General features: G+C 36.3%; 1 protein-coding gene across 8 annotated transcripts in view; it reads left to right on the top strand.

The window, feature by feature from the left end:
- Nucleotides 1-21,507, top strand: part of C8H12orf40 (chromosome 8 C12orf40 homolog) — a 134,678-nt gene that overhangs the window by 26,979 nt on the left and 86,192 nt on the right. For all 8 annotated transcript variants that reach the window (XR_007129529.1, XR_007129527.1, XR_007129528.1 and 5 more), the window contains exons 2-3: nt 15,817-15,856; nt 18,890-19,028. Coding sequence is in view for 5 of the 8 variants with exons in the window: in XM_047742384.1 (XP_047598340.1) it covers nt 15,817-15,856; nt 18,890-19,028 (179 nt within the window). In the remaining 3 variants the exon portion in view is untranslated. The remainder of the gene's footprint in view (nt 1-15,816; nt 15,857-18,889; nt 19,029-21,507) is intronic.

Below are 21,507 nucleotides of genomic sequence, written 5' to 3'. Positions count from 1 at the left end.
TAGTAATAATCATATTTCTTCCATAAGAGAATTAAGATTACCCACCACCGTTTAATTTGAATATTCTGACTTTATTTATATATTTCTCTTAGTGAGTTTTATACTTTAATATGTTTTGTTACTAATATTTTTTCATTTCAGTTTGAAGAATTCCCTTTAACATTTTTGGTAAGGCTGGTTTAGTGGTAACAAACTCTGTAACCTTTGTTCGGAAAATTCCATCTTTCTTTAATTCTGAAGGGGATTTGCTGATTGAGTATTCTTGGTTGGTAGGTCTTTTTCTATTAGCACTTTAAGCATATTGTGCTACTCTCTTCTGGCCTGCAGACCATCTGCTGAAAAAAGTCTGCTGATAGTCTTCTGGTGGTTCTTTTGTCAATAACAAGTTGTGTTTCTCTTTCTGTTTTTAAAAGTTTCTCTTTGTCTTTAACTTTGACAGTTTCATTATGATGTGTCTTGGTGTTTGTATTTTTGTATTCATCTTATTTGATACTTTATGAGTTTCCTGAATGTGAGTCTGTTTCTTTTTTCTTGTTAACAAAGTTCTTAGTCATTATTTCTTTGAATAAGCTTGGGACCACTATCATGGGTATGTTGGTTTAGCTAATGTTGACCTGTATGTCTCTTAATAGTCTGTTGTTTTTCATTCTTTTTTTTTTTTTTTAAACCTGCTCTTTTAATTCGTTGAATTCCACTGCTTTGTCTTTGAGCCCAGTGATCTTTTCTTGTACTTGATCTAGTCTTCTGTTGCTCTGTTGAATTTTTCAGTGAAGTTATTATACTGTTCAACTCTGTTTGGTACTTTCTAAGATTTCTGTTTGGTACTTTCTAAGATTTTTTTCTTTGTTGGAGTTCTCATTTTGTTGATGCATTTCTCTGCTGACCACCTGGAGGTCAGCAGAGAAATGCATTGTTACGATCATTGTTAAGACCATTATTTTGAGCATTGTTATGGCCATTATTTTGAACTCAATCACTTAAATCTGTTATCTCCATTTCATTAAGATCTGTTTCAGAGATTTTGTTCCTTTGTTTGAAATATGTTCCTCTGTTAATGTTCCTTCACTCTGTTTTGGCTTCTGTTTATAAGTTTAAATAGTCACCTCCCAGTTTAAAAAAACACGTTGTAATTTAATTAAGAGTTTTAATTAAAGTTTAGTTGACATACAGTATTGTAGTAGTTTCAAGTATACAACATAGTGATTTAGCAATCATATATTTACGAAATGCTAATCACTGTAAGTGTAGTTACTATCTGTTGCTATATAAAGTCATTACAGTATTATTGACTATATTCCCTATGCCATATTTTACATCCCGATGACCTATTTAGTTTATAATTGGGAATTTGTACCTCTTAATCCTCTTCATCTATTTCACCTTTTTCCCCCATCCCCCACACCTCTGGCAGTCACTGGTTTGTTCTATGTAATTAAGAGTTTGCTTCTGATTTTTTAAATTTGTTTTGTTTTATTAGATTTCCTATGTAAGTGAAATCAAGTGATATTTGTCTTTCTTTGACTTATTTCACTTAGCGTAATATCCTTTAGGCTATCCATGTTGTTGTGAATGGCAAGTTTTCATTATTCATGGCTGAGTAATAGTCCATTGTGTGTATGTACCACATCTTTTATATTCATGGAAACTCAGGTTGTTTCCATATCTTGACAATTGTAAGTAATGCTGCAATAAACATAGGAGTGCATATATCTTTTTTAGTCCATGTTTTTGTTTTCTTCTTGTAAACGCCTAGTAGTGGAATTATTGGATCATACGATTTTTTCACTTTTAATTTTTGGATGACCCTTCGTACTATTTTCTACAGTGATTGGACTAATTGACATTTGTACCAACAGTGCATAAGGGTTCCCTTTTCTCCACAACCTCACCAACACCTTTTTTTTGTTCTGTTTTGTTTTGTTTTTGATACTAGCCATTCTTACCAGTGTGAGGTGGTATCTCATTGTGGTTTTGATTTGCATTTTTCTGATGATTATTATTTTCAGTATCTTTTCATGTGTCTCTTGGCCATCTGCATGTTCCCCCCCCTACCTGGATGTCTTCTTTGGAAAAACATCTATTCGTGTCCTTCACCCATTTTTTTAAAATCTTTTTTTTTTTTAATTTTTAAATTTTTTTATTAATGTGTAATGTATTATTAGCCCCAGGGGTACAGGTCTGTGAATCGCCAGGTTTACACTTCACAGCACTCACCATAGCACATACCTTCCCCAGTGGCCATAACCTAAGCACCCTCTCTCTACCCCCCTCCCCCTGGCAACCCTCAGTTTGTTTTGCTTCACCCATTTTTTAATTGCATTATTTTGGGGGGGAGTTGTTGAGTTGTAGGAGGTTTTCTTACATATTTTGAATATTAACCCCTTATTGGAGACATCATTTGGAAATATCTTTTCCCATTAACTGGGTTGCTGTTTTGTTTTGTTGATGGTTTCTTTCACTGTGCAAAAGCTTTTCAGTTTGATGGTAGTCCCAGTTTATTTTTGCTTTTACTTCCTTTTCTAAAGAGACAGATTCAGAAAAATATTGCTGAGGTCGAGGTCTAAGAATTTACTGCTTGTTTTCTTCCAGGAGTTTTATGGTTTCAGGTCTTATATCTTCAACTTTAATCCATTTTGAGTTTATTTTTGCATGTAGTTGTCCCATTTTATTCTTTTACATGTAGCTGTCCAGTGTTCCCAATACTATTTATCAAAAAGACTGTCTTTTTTCTATTATATATTTTGCCTCCCTTGTCATAGGTTAGTTGACAATAAACATGGGTTTTTTTTTTTTCTTTCTGGGTTTTGTTTCATCTTGGTGATGTATTTTTGTATCAATACCATATTGTCTTGATTACTTTAGCTTTGTAGTGTACTTTGAAATCTGGTATTCTTTTTTTTTTAAATTTTTTTTAAGATTTTATTTATTCAACAGAGAGAGATCACAAGTAGGCAGAGAGGCAGGCAAAGAGAGTGAGAGGGAAGTAGGCTCCCTGCTGAGCAGAGAGCCTGATGTGGGACTTGATCCCAGGACCCTGAGATCATGACCTGAGCTGAAGACAGCGGCTTAAACCACTGAGCCACCCAGGCACCCCTGAAATCTGGTATTCTGATGCGTTCAGCTTCATTCTCCTTTCTCAACATTGCTTGTGTCTTTTGTGGTCCTATCCAAAGTTTAGGATTATTTGTTCTAATTCTGTGAAAAATACAGTTGGTATTTTGATAGAGTTTGCATTGAATATGTAGGTTGCTTTTGGTAGTAAAGATTTTTTTTTTCTTTTTTGTGGGAGAGAGCGAGCACAGACGGGGCTGAGGCAGAGGGAGGGAGAGAAGCAGAAGCAGACTTCTTGCTGAGCAGGGAGTCTGATGCAGGGCTCTATCCTAGGATCCCAGGATCATGACCTGAGCTGAAGGCAAACACTTAAATGACCGAGTCACCCAGGCATCCCGGGACGGATATTTTTTTTTCCACTTTTTAAAAATTTTATTTTGTTTATTCAGTGTTCCAAGATTCATTGTTTATGCACCAAACCCAGTGCTCCATGCAGTACGTGCCCTCCTTATTACCCACCACTAGGCTCATCCAACCTCCCACCCCTGTCCCCTTCAAAACCCTCAGTTTGTTTCTCAGAGTCCACAGTCTCTCATGGTTTGTCTCTCCCTCTGATTTCCCCCAATTCACTTCTTCTCTCCATCTCCCAATGTCCTCCCCAGTAAGGATATTTTTACAATATGAATTCTTCCAGTCCATGAGCATGGAGTAGTTTTCCATTTATTTGTGTTGTCTTCAATTTCTTTCATCAAGGTCTTAATCATTTTCAGAGTACAAAGAAGTCTTTCACCCCTTTGGTTAAATTTATTCCTAAGTATTTTGTCCTTTTTTTTTTTTTAAGATTTACTTATTTATTTGAAAGAGAGAGGCTGTGAGCAGGAGGAGGGGCAGAGGGAAGGAGAAAGAGAGAAGCAGATTCCCTGCTGAGGGTAGAGCCCAGTGTTGGGCTGGATCCTACAGCCCATAAAATTATGACTGGAGCCAAAAATCTAGAGTCAGACACTTAACTGACTGAAGCATCCAGGTGGTTCTATTTTATTTATTTATTTATTTTTGATGCAATTGTAAATGGAATTGTTTTCTTAATTCCTCTTTCTGCTATTTTTTTCCTTAGTATATAGAAACACAACAGATTTCTGCACATTAATTTTGTATCCTGCAAAGTTACTGAATTCATTTATTCTAATAGTTTTTTGGTGGAGCCTTTAGAATTTTTTATGTAGAGTATCAGGTCATCTGCATGTAGTGACAGGCTGCATTCTTCCTTATTGATTTTGATGTCTTTTTTTGTCTGATTACCAGAGCCAGTGCTTCTAATAGTTGGTTGAATGGAAGTTATAGAGTGGCTGTCCTTGTCTTATTCTTCATTTTAAAGAATAACTTTCAGATTTTCACCATTGACTTTGTTTTTAGCTGTGGGTTTGTCATATATGGCCTTTATTATGTTGACGTATGTACTCTCAAAACCTACTTTGTTCTGAGTTTTTATGATGAACGGAGATTGAATTTTGTCAATTTTTTTCTGCATCTATTGAGAAAATCATATTTTTATCTGTCATTTTGTTAATGTCATGTATCCTGTTAAATTGTGTACATTGAATGGTCTTTGCATCACCGAGATGAAATGCAGTTGATCTTGGTGAGTGATTCTTTTAATGAATTTTTAAAAGTTTTTTTGTTGTGTTTTGGTGTCAGGGTAATGTTGGCTTCTTAGAACAAATTTGGAGGTATTCCTTCCTCCTCTGTTTTTTGGGATAGTTTGAGAGGGATAGATATTAACTCTTACTTAACTGTTTGGTGGAATTTACCTATGAAACCATCTTGTCCTGGACTTTCGTTGAGTTTTGTGATTACTGATTTTATTTGTTATTAGTAATGGTCTGTTCAGAAATTTTATTTATTCCTGTTCGTATTGGTAGGAATTTATTCATTTCTTCTAGGTTTTTAATTTGTTGCCATATAATTTTTTGTAGTAAGTCTTTTACAATCCTGTGTATTTCTGTGGTATCAGTTTTTACTTCTTCATTTCTGGTTTTATTTTTTTTGCACTCCGTTCTTTGTTTTCTTAATCTAGTGTAAGGGTTTGCTTTCTTTTTTTTTTTTTTTTTAAGATTTTATTTATTTATTTATTTGACAGACACAGATCACAAGTAGGCAGAGAGGCAGGCAGAGAGAGAGGAAGGGAAGCAGGCTCCCTGCTGAGCAGAGAGCCCCACGCGGGCTCAATCCCAGGACCCTGAGATCACAACCTGAGCTGAAGGCAGAGGCCCAACACACTGAGCCACCCAAGCGCCCTGGGTTTTGTTTTTGTTTTTTTAAATTTTAATTTTTGCTTTACTTTTCAAAGAACCAGCTCTTAGTTCCTTGTTTGTTTTGTTTTTTTTTTAATAGTCTCCATTTTATTTATTTCCATTTTAAGCTTTATTATTGCCTTCTATCAATATACAGTTTTTTTCTTTTTTCTGGCTCCTGTAGGTATAAAGTTATATTGTTTGAGATTTTTCTTGTTTCTTGAGGTAGACCTATATGGGTATAAAATTCCCTTTTAGAACTCCCTGTCCCATAGAATTTGAACTGTTGTGTTTCCATTTGTCTCCAGATATTTTTTTGGTTTCCTCTTTGATTTCTTCATTGATCTATTGCTTTTTTTAGTAACATGTTGTTTAGCCTCCGCATGCTTGCTTTTTTTCCAGTTTTTTTCTTGTAATTTACTTAGTTTCTATTGCTCATATTGTACATTTCATGTGTACTTGAAAAGAATGTGGAATCCGTTTTTGGAACGTTTTGTGTATATATCTGTTAAACCCATGTGCTCTAATGTGTTGTTTAAGTTCACTGTTTTTTTAAATTGATTTTCTGTCTGGATGATTTTGATGTAAGCGGGGTGTTAAAACCCATTACTGTTATTGTATTACTGTTAATTTCTCCCTTTGTGTCTTTTAATATTTGCTTTTATGTGTTCAGATGCTCCTATGTTAGGTGCAGGTATTTAACAATGATTACGCTGTGGTTTTGGATCAATCCCTTCATCTCTCTTCTTTCAGTCTGTATATATCTTTAGATTTGAAGGAAGTCCTTTTGTAAGCATCGTATAGATGGGTTTTTAATTCATTCATTTAGGCTATGTTTTTGATTAGAGCATTTAGTCCATTTGTATTTAAAGAAATTATTGGTTGGTGTGTACTTTTACGCCGTTTTATTCATTGTTTTCTGGTTGTTTTGTACTCCTTCTTTATTCTTTTCTTGCTCTCTTCCCTTGTGATTTGTTGACTTTCCCAAAGGGACTTGTATTTCATTCTCTTTTCTTTGTGCATCTATTATAGGTTTTTTAGTTTGTGGTTACCAGGAGGCTCATATATAATATCCTGTATATATAGTAGTCTCTCTTAATTTGGGTGTGACTTAGGTTAGAACACATTCATAAAACACATTTACTGCCCCCTCCACGTTTTATGTATATTTTAGTCTTTTTCACATTTTATACCTAAAACATATATTTTTTATATTTTAGATGTTTATTTTGTGTATCTCCTAATGTGTAGATATAATTGATTTTATTGCTTTTGTTCTTTGACTTTCATACTAGCTTTATAATGATTGATCTAGTGTCTTTCCTATGTATTTGCTTTTGCCAGTGCATTTTTTCCCCTTCATAATTTATTTTTCTTTGTTATAACCATTTCTTTTCTACTTGAAGAAGTCTCTTTAGTATTTCTTGTAAGGCTGGCTTAGTGTGATGAACTCCTTTTTTGTATGTCTTGGAATCTCATTCTCTTTCGATTTTTTTTTTTAAGATTTTTATTTATTTATTTGACAGAGATCACAGGTCGGCAGAGAGGCAGGCAGAGAGAGAGAGAGGGAAGCAGACTCCCTGCTGAGCAGAGATTCCCAATGCGGGGCTTGATCCCAGGACCCCGAGACCACGACCTGAGCCAAAGGCAGAGGCCCAACCCACTGAGCCACCCAGGAGCCCCTCTCTTTTGATTCTTAATGATAACTTTGCAGGGCACATTATTCTTAGTTGTAAGTTTTCTCTTATTAGTGTTTTGAATATGTAATGTACTTATTTCTGGCTGCAGTGTTTCTCTCTCTCTCTCTTTTTTTTTTGAAAGAAAAAATCTGATAGTCTTATGTGGTTTCTCTTGTAAGCATTTGCTTTTCTCTTTCATTTAAGATTCTCTCTTCATCTTTATCTTTTGACATTTTAATTATTGTATTTTTTGGTGTGGCCCTCCTTGGGTTCATCTTGTTTGAAGCTTTCTTTGCCTCCTGGACCTGGATGTCTTCTTTCTTTCCCCAAGTTAGGGAAGTTTTCAGCTATTATGTTTTCAGATGGGTTTTTTGCTCCATTCTGTCTCTGTGTTATTCTCTGGAACCCTTATAATATCAGTGTTTTTATCTTTGATGTTATTCCAGAGATCCCTTAAGCTATCATTAATTTTTTTTGTTCTTTTTTCATTTGTTTTTGGGTGCTTTCCACTGCTCTGTCTTCCACATTGCTGTCTCTTCTTCTGCATTCTCTAATCTGCTATTGATTCCTGTGGTTTATTTTTAATTTCAGTTATTTTTCAGTTCTGATGACTTTTTATGTTTTCTCTTTGTTGAAGTTCATCCACTTTCCTCTCAAGTTCAGTGAACATCTTTATGACCCACTAGTTTGAACTCTTTCTTGGGTACATGGCATATTTCTGTTTTATTTCGTTTTCTGTGGTTTTATTTTGTTCTTTCATTCTTTTATTTTATTTCTTTGTCTCTTTATTTTCTCAGACTCTGTGTTTGTTTATATATATTGGATAGGTCAGCTCCTGGTTTTGAAAGTAGTGGTCTTATGTAGAAGGATCCTGTAGGGCCCAGTAGTGCAGTTGCTCTTGGTCATAAGAACCAGACACTCTAGGGGTGTCTCCTTTGTGGGCTGCATATACCTTCCTGTTGTAATTGGGCTGTGATTGCTGTGGGTTCCCTGATAGTTGGACTGGCCCTCAGTCCAGCTGTCTGCAATGACTGGCCCTGGCTACTATGGGCACACTGGTGGGTAGTGCTGGCCCCTGGCATGGCTGGCTGAGAGGCCCACCTGCAACTGCTGTGGGCATGCTGATGACTTGAATTGACTTCCCCTTCTCTGGGGCAGGAGTCTGCTTTGGAGTGGCACTGGTCTGGCTGGGGCTGCCTGCTGGGTGTGGTGGAGTGGGAACTGCTTTGGAGGGGAGCCTGTTGGTGCAGGAGGGTTAGGTAGTGCATATTTGCAAGGGAATGCCAGGTCAGGACCTGGCAAAGTATGTAGTGTCAGAACTGGCTCTTGCAAGTATCTGGCCAGCTAGGTTGAAGGAGGGCAAGAAAAACTGCCAGTATTTCCATTCCCAGAGAGAGCTTCTACAGATGCCTGCCGATTTGGCATATGCCCTAAAATTAGTTAATAAATCTCCCTTTATTTATAACCCCGGTGCTTTTCAATCTGCTATTTTTGTGCTGGGTCTTGGACCAAGTGATATGGCGTGCTGACTGTTTAAGAGTAGAGTATCAGTTTTCTATAGCCCTCTGACTCTTCTGGAGTTAAACCTCACTGACTTTGAAATCCTGATATTGTGAGAGTTTGTCTTCTGGTGTAGGATCCCAGGGCTAGGGGTCCATGATATCAGGATTGATTCCCTTGCCTTTTTTTTTTTTTTTAAATTAACATATAACGTATTATTTGCCCCAGGGGTACAGGTCTGTGAATCATCAGGCTTACACAGTTCATAGCGATTCCCTTCTTACAAGGTCCTCCATCCCTGTGATATCCTTCCTATGTGTAAGTTGTCTCACCAGAGGGTTTTGTTCTTGACACTCTCTCCTGCTACCCTTCTCAGGGTGGCTGCAGCTTTTTCATTATTTGTGGACGATCTGTTCTGCTAGCCTTCAAGTCATTTTCAGAGTTAGTTGCATTATATATGGTTGTAGCCTTGCTGTGTCTGTGGGAAGAGGTAAACTCAGGATCATCCTACCCCTTGATCTTCCCTAAATCTCCCTCTTTTCCCAGTTTTGACAGATGGTCTTATGAAGGAAATCTCATTGATAGGGTAGGCCCTGCCTCCTAGTTGTCTCTCAAACTTTTGTGATTGCCCAAGTCTCCTTTGTTCTTAGTCTTTGGTAGTAGTAGATGGTATGCCAAGACCCATCATTGTCCCAGTGGGTAGGATTGCAGTTAGTACCTGGTTGCTATCAGGTAGCATCAGGCAGCAGATGGGTATGTATGTATTTAAGCCCCTTCTAGGAAGAAACTGGGTGATGAGCTTTTTGCCTGGCCTCTGTGATAGCCCCTGGGTTATGTTTCTGGTCAGTAGGAACTATTTCTTTGTTTGGGACTCATGAATGCAAGTCCCGTTGGCTGTTAGAACCAGGTGATCTGGAGACTTACTCTTTGGGTGGCTGTCACAAAAGTTGTGGCCTTAAATGTGTTGTAAAAGCTCCTTCAGGGAGATACTGGTGATCTGGTTTTATTGGAGTGGGCTGGAGGGAGACAGCCTGAGAGATGTCTTCAGTCTTCCCTGGTCTTTGGGGAAGATCACAACCAGCCTGTTGATGCCTGCTAGATGAGAAGCCTTGCCTTAAGGTAGTATTTTTTAAGGTAAGCAGATAAACCTTTTTCAGGGAACTAGTGGCATTAAGAGATTTTGCCTGGTCACTGCTTGCTTAGCCCTGAGGTGACAGGCAGTTAAGAATTGTTTCTTTGTTTACTAAAGTCCTACTGGTTTCTTGAATGGAAGCCTATTTGGCTATCAGTGCCAGGGCATCTAGTGACCTGTTCTTTGGGTGGCATCTGTAATAGCTGAAGCACACCATCTCCTTCTAGGGAGATGCTGATGTGCTGGAGTGGTTTGGAAAAAGTCAGGAGAGTTGTCTTCTGGCTTTCTCATTTTCTGGGGTGGTTTGTAGCCAGCCCCTAATGCTGGAATTATAAGCCTAGACCTCAGGAAGGAGCTTGTAAAGTATGCAGATAAACCTTTTTCAGGGAAAGGCTGGGAGATAGATAGTTTACCTACTCCATGCTGAACTCTGAGGGTAGGTATGGTGAGTGCTACACACCTGTTAAGAGTTCGCTTATTTGTTTGCTGTAGTCTTGTGGGTCTCCTGGATACAGGCCCTGTTGGCCTTCAGAGCTGTATTTTTGGGAACTTATCTGTCTAATGAGGCCCCTGAAAATTGGGAGTGCTGGATATGCGGTACAAACCATTTGCTTCTCAGTTCAAAACTAGGAATGGGGGTTCCCTCCCAGTTGTCTGGCACTGTGCTTGGAGCGGGGGTAATGTGTTCATGGTAAGAGTGTGTCATAGCCTTTCTTACCTGTCCCAGTGTGGGTATTTTCTCAGTTATCTAGTATGTAGGAGTCATTCAGCTAGTTTCTGAACCTCTTTCAGAGGGAATGTACAAATGTAGTTGTACGTATAGTGTGCCTGTGGGAAAAGGGGCCTCAGGAGCCTTCTGTATTGCCATCTTACTCAACCATTGTGGAACAACAAAAAGAACATTACTGTCTTATTTTGACACTCATCTAAGCAAAACCATTAGAAGAAACTATTAGAAATATACACACACACATATATACACACATGCACGTACACATATCTGACAGCCAAATAAAAAAGTACTTTTGGATCATCAACCATTTTAATTTTATGGTATAACATCTTTTAAGAAGATACTTGTAGTCTTTGGCAGCCCAGCATCTGAGACCCTTGTGTGTCGGTAGGGGGTGGGGAGAGGTATTTTCCCACGTTATGAGTTTTGGTACTAGGCACAGGCCACCTTTCTCTAAAGAATGTGAGAAAAAAATCCCACAAAACCCAACACAAAAATCCACAACAAAACCCAGATAATGTTTTTCAGTCTGTTTTGCAGCTAGGGAATGGGCATATGATCTAAGCTTAGGCTTTGATGCGCTTGTCCTATACTTTGAATTAGCAGTTAGTGAGCCAGATAAAGAGAGAATACAGAGCATCTATTGTAGTTGCAGGCAGTTGTAGGAGCTGAGCAGAATTGAGTTTTCAGGGACAGTAATGTCAGTGATGCCAGAAGAGGTACTCTGCTGTCCAGGAATGGAGCTGGTGAAGCCTCTATCTCAGCCCCTCTGGCCAATTTAGTAGTCTTTAACTTTTAGCAAGGACCTTTAATCCACATGATTGGTTAACTAAACCTTTCCTTGTATATCTATAGACCATGCATTGTTTCCCAGAAAGACTCTGAATCAAACCCTCTTGCACAACCTCTGAGTACCATGATAACATCTGTAGCTGGCACCGTTGAGTCTGCAGGCAGTCAAGAAGTGTTACAGACCACTGTGCTGATCTAAAAAATTATTTTAAATTAAAAAAAATTTTTCATTTTATTAAGTTTTTATTTAAATTCCAGTTAGTTGGTATAAAGTATAATGTTATTTCCTGGTGTACAATATAGTCATTCAGTAGTTCCATAAAACACCCATGCTCCTCACAAAGTGCACTCCTTAATCCCCCATCACCTATTTAACCCACCCTCCCACCTACTTCCCCTTTGGTAACCATCAGTTTGTTCTTGATAGTTGATTTCTTGGTTTTCTTCTCTCTTTTTCCCCCTATGATCATTTGTTTTGTTTCTTAAATTCCACATATGAGTGAATGAGAAAGTATTTCTCTTTGACTTATTTTGCTTATACCCTCTAGCTCCATCTGCTTCATTGCAAATGGCTAGAGTTCATTCTTTTTGATGGCCAAGTAATATTCGGTATGTGTGTGTATGTCTGTATACACATACCACATCTTTATCATCAGTTGATTGACATGTAGGCTGTTTACATAATTTGACTATGGTTGATAATGCTGCTACAAACATCACTCAGCATGTATCCCTTTGAATTAGTATTTATGTATTGTTTGGGTAAATATCTAGTAGTACAATTGCTGAATCATAGGGTAGTTCTATTTTTTAACTTTCTAGGGAAACTCCATATTATTTTCAGTACCAGTTTGCATTCCCACCAACAGTGTAAGATGGTTCCCTTTTCTCTGCATCCTCACCGATACCTGTTGTTTCCTGTATTGTTGATTTTAGCTGTTTTAACAGGTGTGAAGTGATAGCTCCTTGTAGTTTTGCTTTGCATCTTCCTGATGAAGAGTGGTGGTGAGCATCCTTTCACGTGTCTGTTGGCCATCTGTATGTCTTCTTTGGAAAACTGTCTTTTCATGTCTTCCCATTTTTTAACTGGATTATTTGTTTTTTGGATGTTGAGTTTGATAAGTTCTTTTACATTTTGGACACTAGCCCTTTATCAGATATGTCATTTGCAAATATCTTCTCCCATTCTCTAGGTTGCCTGTTTTGTTGATTATTGCCTTTGCTGTGCAGAAGCTTTTGATCTTGATGAATTCCCAATAGTTTATTTTTGCTTGTTTCCCTTGTCTCTAGAGACGTATATAGTAAGAATTTGCTATGGCTGAGGTCAAAGAGGTTATTGCCTGTGTTCTCTTGTAGGATTTTGATGATTTTGTCTCTCACATTTAGGTCTTTCATCTGTTTTGAATTTGTTTTTGTGTATGGTGTAAGAAAGTGGTCCAGTTTAGTTTTTTTAGTTTTTTTTTTTTTTTTTAAAGATTTTTTATTTATTTATTTGACAGACAGAGATCACAAGTAGGCAGAGAGGCAGGCAGAGAGAGAGAGAGGAGGAAGCAGGCTCCCCGCAGAGCAGAGAGCCCGATGCGGGGCTCGATTCCAGGACCCTGGGATCATGACCTGAGCCGAAGGCAGTGGCTTAACCCACTGAGCCACCCAGGCGCCCCTAGTTTTTTTTTTTTTTTTAAAGGTTTTATTTATTTGTCAGAGAAAGAGCACACACCAGCTGGGGCAGTGGCAAGCAGAGGTAGATGCAGACTCCCCACTGAGCAAGGAGTCTGATGATGTGGAACTTGATTCCATGATCCCGGGATCATGATCTTAGCCAAAGGCAGATGCTTAACCAGCTGAGCCACCCAGGCATCACTGGTTTAGTTTTTTTTTTTTTAACTACTACTTCTTCTTTTTTTTTTTTTTTAAATAGGCTCCACACCCAACATAGGGCTTGGACCCATAGCCCCGAGATCAAGAGTTGCATGCTCCACCGTGCTAGCTGTGCTCCTCTACTTTCATTCTTTTGCATGTTGCTGTTCAGTTTTCCCAACACCATTTGTTGAAGAGACTGTCTTTTTTCCATTGAATATTCTTTCCTGCTTTGTTGAAGATTAATTGACCATATAGTTGTGAGACAGAACACAAGCAGGGCGGAGGGACAGAGGAAGAGGGAAAAGCAGGCTCGACGAGGGACTTGATCCTAGTACCCTGAGATTATGAACTGAAGGGAAACACTAAATCGACTGAGCCACCCAGGTGCCCCTTGAGTCTTAATTGACTTTTAAAAATTTTTTTGATTATGTATTTATTTTTAAAAATATTTTATTTATTTGTGAGAAAGAGAGAGAGAGAGCATGAGCAGGTTGCAAGGGAGAGGTAGAGGCAGAGGGAGAAGTGGGCCCCCCACTGAACAGGGAGCCTGATGTGGGACTTGATCCCAGGACGCTGGGATCACGACCTGAGCTGAAGGCAGATGCTTAACCAACTGAGCCACGCAGGCATCCTCTTAATTGACTTTTCTTAGACACACAGTGATGGGTCTTATGTAGTACAAAGAATTTGGTGAGAGCCATAAGAGTGTCATGGATAATGGAAAATCAGCCTGGAATAAAAGCACCTCGTATTTACATATATAAAGACTGTATTTAGACTTTGACTTGTCCCTAATTCTCCTGATCTTTATAATGTGGGAACTGCTCATAGAATTGATATCTCTTCTTATTATTTGTTTATAAACTGAAATGCTTAATATTACTGGCTCTGTCATACTTCTTATATTTCTGAACTTTGAAAAGTCACTTTGCTTCTTATGTAAGTTTTTTGTAAATTTTAAAATGATGGAGAATAAACTAATCTCTAAGATCCTCTCCAGCCTTGAAATGTAAAGTATTGATGGAATGTAATTTATTTCCTTTTTCTTTTCTGAAGTTTGAATGCCAGCAGGACACTTATGATGCTGCATAGAACAGAATAGATTGGGTTCTTTGTTCAGTAAGCTCAAAATGGTCAATTAGGACATAGCTATTGGGAAATATGTTAAAGAACAAGTTCAGTAAGTGGCAAGTCTGAGGGTATTCAGTAACTTACACATGTAGTTTATGAAAATTTGGAAAATTTCATTTGGAAAATTGAACAGATTTGTGTATTCACAGTTGACATACTTGGAAAGCAGTGTAATGCATTGGTTAAATACTTTAAAATTAGAATTCTTGGATTTGAATCTCCATTTTACACTTCTCAGCACTGTGACTGTGGCAAGTTACTTAACCTCTCTTATTTTCTTGTGGATAAAAGTAGATCTTTTTTTAAATTTTTAAAAATTTTTAAATTTATTATTATTTTTTATAAACATATAATGTATTTTTATCCCCAGGGGTACAGGTCTGTGAATCGCCAGGTTTACACACTTCACAGCACTCACCATAGCACATACCCTCTCCAGTGTCCATAACCTCACCCTACCCCCCAACCCCCCTCCCCGCAGCAACCCTCAGTTTGTTTTGTGAGATTAAGAGTCACTTATGGTTTGTCTCCCTCCCGATCCCATCTTGTTTCATTTACTCTTCTCCTACCCCCCTAACCCCCCATGTTGCATCTCCACTTCCTCATATCAGGGAGATCATGTGATAGTTGTCTTTCTCCGATTGACTTATTTCACTAAGCATGATACCCTCTAGTTCCATCCACGTCATCGCAAATGGCAAGATTTCATATCTTTTGATGGCTGCATAGTATTCCATTGTGCATATATACCACATCTTTTGGATAAAAGTAGATCTTAACCTTATTTAGTTGCTGTGAAAATTAAATGAATTTATATATATAAAGTATCCAAAGCATTTAGGGTGGTGTAAGGTATATAGTAGTTGTTATTAGCAGTTTTTATTTTCATGTTGTTATATAATCTCATAGAGCTAAGATTTTATTATAATTCTTGCACAAATCTTGAATTTGAGATCATAGTTTCATGTATATCCAAAAGCTATATTGTACAGATCTTTTTAAACAGTCATGAATGTTTTATAGCATTCCATAATTACTAATAGAGCAAATATTTTACATTTTGGGATATAATGCAGTGTTTAACATAAAGTAGGTATAAGGCATGTCCATAGTAACTAGCTACTTTTTTAAAGAAGTTAGGAGATTTCAAGTACACATAGCTGATACATTAATAAACTGAAGTTGCTTTAATAATAAAGTTAAAATTTCCTTAGATCCAAATAGATTTTAATCTTTTCTCTATTCTCTTTTGTTTTAGTAGAATATTGAAATATAAGGTAAGGCAAGAAGATAGCAGTTTGACCAAGAATATTGCTGTCAGATGAGAGTGTTTTGGGGATACATCTTTTCCAATGCATTGCTTTCTCTTTGCTTATGTTGATTTTATAATCCAGGTTTATTCTGTGCTTTATTATTCTTTGTAGGTCTAGAGTCTGTTTTTTTTAAGACTTTTTTTTTTTTTTACTATTTTTTGGATTTCTAAGAAAATTTTTGTGAAACAGTATATACTATAACATTTTCATAGTTTATTTTCAGAAAATAATATAATTCTTACTATACTTATAGATTTTAATTTCAAGTCATCAGTTTAGCTAAAATGGCAGTCATTGCAGAAACTTACATCTTTTGTCTTGCTTCCTTTTTCAGTACCAGGGTTCTGATCAAGCAGGAAAGGAGAAAGCAAAAGGTAAAGAAATTATATTTTTATTTATATTAGCCTTATAAAAACAGTGGTCTTTTGAAGTGTTTTTCAAAGGCTATTAAATGCACCTAAGTAAGTAACTGGAAGACCATCCAATCTTCTCTGTTCTCGTAGATAGCTTGATTAGCCAACTGTTTTCTCAGGCAGAGACTAAAGGTCATTGTTGATTCTTGTTGTCATTCTAGTTCCAAAATATATCCCAGTCTTTTAAGGGAAGTCTGATCACTTCTCACTACTTGTGCTATGAGTACCCTGATTCAAGTCATCATTTATTGCCTAGAGTATCATGATGGCCTTATAACCTACCTTCTACTTAAAAAATTTTTTTTCTTACATCGATTTTATTATGCAAAGTTAAACATGTATATATTTTACAACCAAGCAATATATATTCAAGAGAAATTTTTCCACATGTGTATTTTTTTTTTTTTAGATTTTTTTTTTTTTTATTCATTTATTTGACAGAGAGAGATCACAAGCAGGCAGAGAGGCAGGCAGAGAGAGAGGAGGAAGCAGGCTCCCTGCCGAGCAGAGAGCCCGATGCGCGGCTCCATCCCAGGACCCTGAGATCACGACCTGAGCCGAAGGCAGCGGCTTAACCCACTGAGCCACCCAGGCGCCCCTCCACATGTGTATTTTGAGACATGAACAAGCTTGTTTGGATCAGTGTTGTTAAGTAGCAAAAAACAAAGCAGGCAAGAGAGGAAGAAGAGGGGCAGGGGTATGGGGAGGGAAGGGGACCACCCAAATGTCTATTAGTAGTAGAATGGTTAAACAAATTGTGGCATACCCAAATAATGATATAGCAGTGAAAATGTGTCAACCACATGTAATTAACGTAGATAAATCCCCAAAATATAATATTGAACAAATAACGCAACTCACAGTTTATATAAGCAGTAAGATTCCATTTATAAAAAGTTTCAAAACAGAAAAAAATATGTTCAAAGCTCACAAAATTTAAAGAAAAACAAGGAAGTGATTATTCTAAAAGTAGGATAGTTATTAATTTAGTGAAATGATGTCTCATTGTAAATTTAACTCATATTTTCTTAATTACTAATGAGATTATCTGACATTTTCATCCATGTTTCCTCTTTTGTGAAGTACTTTTCCAAGTATTTTTTCCATTTTTAATTTGTGTTGTCTTTTTAAATTGTCTTTATATATTTAGAATTCTTGGGTTATATGTGTAGTCTGTAGCTTTTATTTTTATTTTCTTAATGTTATTTTAAGGACTGTTCTTAATTTTAATGTAATCAAATTTATCAGTGTTTTTCTGCTTTATCTTTTTTCCTTTGTAGTGTGTTCTTCACACAGCAGTTAATATGATCTTTTAAGAGCACAAATCAGAATTTTCATTCCCCTGCTTAAAAGCTTCAATTGTTTTTCATTGCTTTTAGAATAATATCTGACTTAACCATAGCCTAGAAGGACCTGAAGGATCTACACCCTGCCTACTTCTCTGACTTTCTTACTACTTGCTCTGATCATTTTATTTTAGCTACACTGGCAGTCTCTCTGCTATTCTTCTTCTCTTTGTCTGGAATATTCTTCCTCAAGGTATTTGCATGTCTGCCTTGTCAGCATTTAGGTTTCAGCTGAAGTGTCTCCTCTTAGATTGGTTTTCTCTGATCACAGCATCTAAGTAGCTCCCCCCCTCCACTTATTTTCCTTCCAGGACCATTTTTTTTAATCTTCTTTTTCATAATCTGGTATTTTCTTATAAATTTGTTTCATCTGTTTCCCTTCATTAACATATTTATCAGAAGAGAGATTTTATTACTTTTGTTCATTTTGTATCTCCTTTGCCTAGAATTGTGTCAAGCAGTAACACAGGTATTCAATAAACTATAATCTGTTCCCAGATTTTTTTTTTAGTAGTCTTAACTCTGGATCATTCTTGTGAATATTTATAAGAAAGGGAAAGACATATCCTATGGCCCTTCCCTAAAATGTTGATCTCTAGTTATGTCACTCTCCTATTCTTTGAAAATGTCATACTTTCCCTTGAATATGTCATGTCTCCCTTAAGTGTCTCCCTTAAGCCACTCTTCTCCAGCCCTATTTTTAATCTCTTCATACCCATTAGATGACCTTATCTTTTTATTTCAGAGGAAATAAAAGCTATCAGATGAGAATTATCTCCTATATCTACTACCAGTTCTGTAACCTGTCTTACATCTTCACTGATTTTCTCTTTCCCTTCTGTGATTGTGGAGGTAGTTTCCTTTAGACAAAGGAAGGTCTCTTTATTTGCAGTCTGGATTCCATCGTTCTTAAGGAGTTCACTGCATCAATTATTTCTTCTCTTTCTTGCATCCTCAACAAGTCACTGTCAGCTGGAGGCTTTCCACTGATATTCAGACATATTCAGTTTCCCCCTATTAAAACAACTAAAGCCCTCTCTGGATCCTTTCCTTTTCTTGTTCTGCCCCTTCACTGTTATCTCTCATTCACTTCTCAGTCCACTCAACAGTGCAGCTCTTGCTAATGGCAAAGTAGCAGTCATGGAAGGATAGTAAAGGAAATTAAATTGACTCTGGCTGGAGATTAGTCTCACATAGCTGCTTTTTCTTGTCCTCTTCTCATTTTAGTTAACTTTTAATGGTACTCAGCTGTGCATATCTTTAAGGCTTTTTATATCTGTAAGATAGCACACCAGGTAGAAAAACAAGTTTTTACCTTGTCAGATTTGTTTTATCAAACTTTTAAAAAGCTTTACATTTTAGATAATTTTTAATCTTTTGATACCTAGTAATGCCTTTATAAAGTTTATTTTAAAGGCAATATATTTACCAAAAAGATTTTAAGAGGCTGTGGAATTAAGAGTTTTTAGGCAAACTATATCATCGTGATTGATTTTAATTTATATGTAAGCATATAAAGGGGGGGTGTCAAAAATATAAGAATATCAAATCAGTTAATTGTTAAATAGCATTATTGGTTTTTTTATTTTTTATAATTCTGTCTAAAACCATATGGTTGTTGTAATGACTTCTTTTTTAATTATTTTAGGAATATTTTGAAAAGAAAAGATTAAAATCAAAAATGAAATTACTGGGAGTTTCATCGCCTGTCAAAAATTCCACTCTCAGTTTAGATCTCCTTAACCTATATATGGTAAATCACATATCTTGCCAGAAGAAAACACCTGGTAAGTCTTTCTGTTAGCATTTTGTTTTGACTCAATGTGATGATAATATTCAGTTTTCTAATAAATTTATAATTTTAGAACTCAAAGGATATGGAAAGTAAAATAATTTTAAAACTTGGTTGCCTTCTTTAAATAATTACTTTTTTTAAAGTACCTTTGTTACTTTTTGCTTAAAATCTTTTTTTTTTTTGCTTAATGTATTTTTAAGTTGTGTGTTACATAAAATTAATTTTATAAGGTATGGTCAAAGTTACTATATTGCATTCATTTTAGTTACTACATTATTCTATGTACCTAAACTTTTACCTAAGTTTAGGTAAAAGAGCGGGAATAAATGTCTTTACTATCTTAAAGTATTTAGAGAATTTGTTTGAAAACGATTTTTGCCTCAGTGATTATTTTCCTGTATCACAACTTGAATAATTTCTTCGGCATTCTTGGAATGGTGACTACAGTAGTCTAATACTTCAAAAATAAAGTTCATATTTTACTGTACTTTGAGCCTTCAAGTGAATAGAAAGTTTAGTCAGAGTATTTTTTTTCTCAAGGGAACTTGTGTCTGATATTTAATTTTTAAAATAAGTACTAAAGTGAGAGGTTAAGAAATTAGACAGTTCTTAAAGGAGGGATAGAAATTGATCATAATTACTGTTAGTATCTCCTCTTTTCCTTTCTCTGCCATTTTCATTCCTTAATGCAGATGGCCTTTACACAAGCAAATTTAGTTATAGTTTAGATGTAAATATGTTATATATGGACTTTAAGAATAAAAGTTTTCTTGTAAATCTGTTTGATGTATTTATCTTCTTTTTCTTCACTTAGGTAATGCAATGTTAGCCACAGTCATGACGTTTTACATTAAATCCTCATATTTTATTTATCAGAGCTAAAGTTTGACCTGTTACCAACCTGTATTTCCCTTACTCCCTAGTCCCAAGGCCCTGCAACCACTTTTCTACTCCCTGTTTCTGTGAGTTTGAGTTCTTTTTTAGATTCCATGTGTAAGTGATCCCATGCTCTATTTGTTTTTCTCTAGCTTAATTCAGTTAACATAATGCCTTTAAGGTCCATCCAAGCTCATAAATGGCAGGATTTCCTTAATGTTCATGGATGAAGAATATTTCATCATATATATATATATATATATATATATATATATATATATATATATCTCACATGTTCTTTATCCCATCACCCATTGACAGACATGAGGTTATTTGCATATCTTATATCTTGCCCATTGTGAATGATGCTGCTGTAAACATGGGACACAGGAGTACAGAAATCTCCTCTGCTTCTGCCTTCATTTCCTTTGGATATGTATAGTTAGAAGTGGGATTGCTGAATCATGTAGTTTTACTTATAATTTTTTGAGGAATATATATTATGTTCTCCATAGTTGCTCCGCCCCTTGGCATTCCTATCAGCTGTGCACAAGGGTTCCCTTTTTCCACATCCTAACACTTATATCTCTTGCCTTTTTGATGATAGTCATTCTAACAGGTGTGAGGTAATATCTTATTGTGATTTTGATTTGTATATCCCTGAAGATTTCATGTGTCTGTTGACCATTTGTATGTCTTCTTTGGAAAAATGTCTATTCATTTCCATGCCTATTTACAATAGGCATATTACAAATACATGTTTTGCAAATATTTTCTCCCATTCCATAGTTTGTCTTTTCATTTTGGTAATGATTTTCTTTGCTGTATAGAAGATTTTTAGTTTGATGTAGTTCCACGTTTGTTTTTGCTTTTGTTGCCTTTGCTTTTGGTGTCAAATCCAAAAAGTCATTGTCTAGACTGATGTCAAGGAACTTACCCCTGTGTTTTCTTCTAGTTTTGTGGTTTTCGGTCTTATATTCAACTCCTTAATCCATTTTGAGTTGAAGTTTGTGTATGTTGTAGGATAGGGGACCAGTTTCACTTTTTTTCATGAGACAGTCCCGTGATGGCATTTAACATTTATGTATTTCTTTTCTTCCTCATTTTCTTTTCATTTATACATTTGGCATGTTTATTGAGTACCTCCATTATTGAGTACTTCCATAAGTAGTGTACTGGATGTTGGGAATAGAATAGAAAATGCAGGGGTCAGGACACACTGTCCCCAAAATAAGGTATGTTGGCATACTAAGGATTTTAAGCAGAAGGAATTTGAGAAACAGTATGTGCAGGAAGGATCCTCATGTGAGAAGTGTCCTCCCTACCCCTGGAGGAAAGGAACATCTTTAAGACAGAGGGACACTGAGAAGAATCTAAACAAATATGCCTTGCTATTTCCTCCAGTTGGCTACACTTAGTTTAACACTCCTTTTTGTTTGACCACGTTTTCTCACTACTTTTCATTCTCCATCGAACCTAGCATAAAAATGCTCAAGTTTAACCACTTCTTTGGGTCTCCATTTCCTTATAAAGGTTTTCCATTTAAAATTGATCTGCCTTTTGTTATAGAGTCCCTAGCTGAGAATTAGAAAGGT

Source organism: Lutra lutra, chromosome 8 (assembly GCF_902655055.1).
Source record: "Lutra lutra chromosome 8, mLutLut1.2, whole genome shotgun sequence".
In the NCBI taxonomy this organism is placed as follows: domain Eukaryota; kingdom Metazoa; phylum Chordata; class Mammalia; order Carnivora; family Mustelidae; genus Lutra; species Lutra lutra.
Note: the sequence above shows the minus strand (reverse complement) of the source record. Positions and strands in the feature narration are given on the sequence as shown.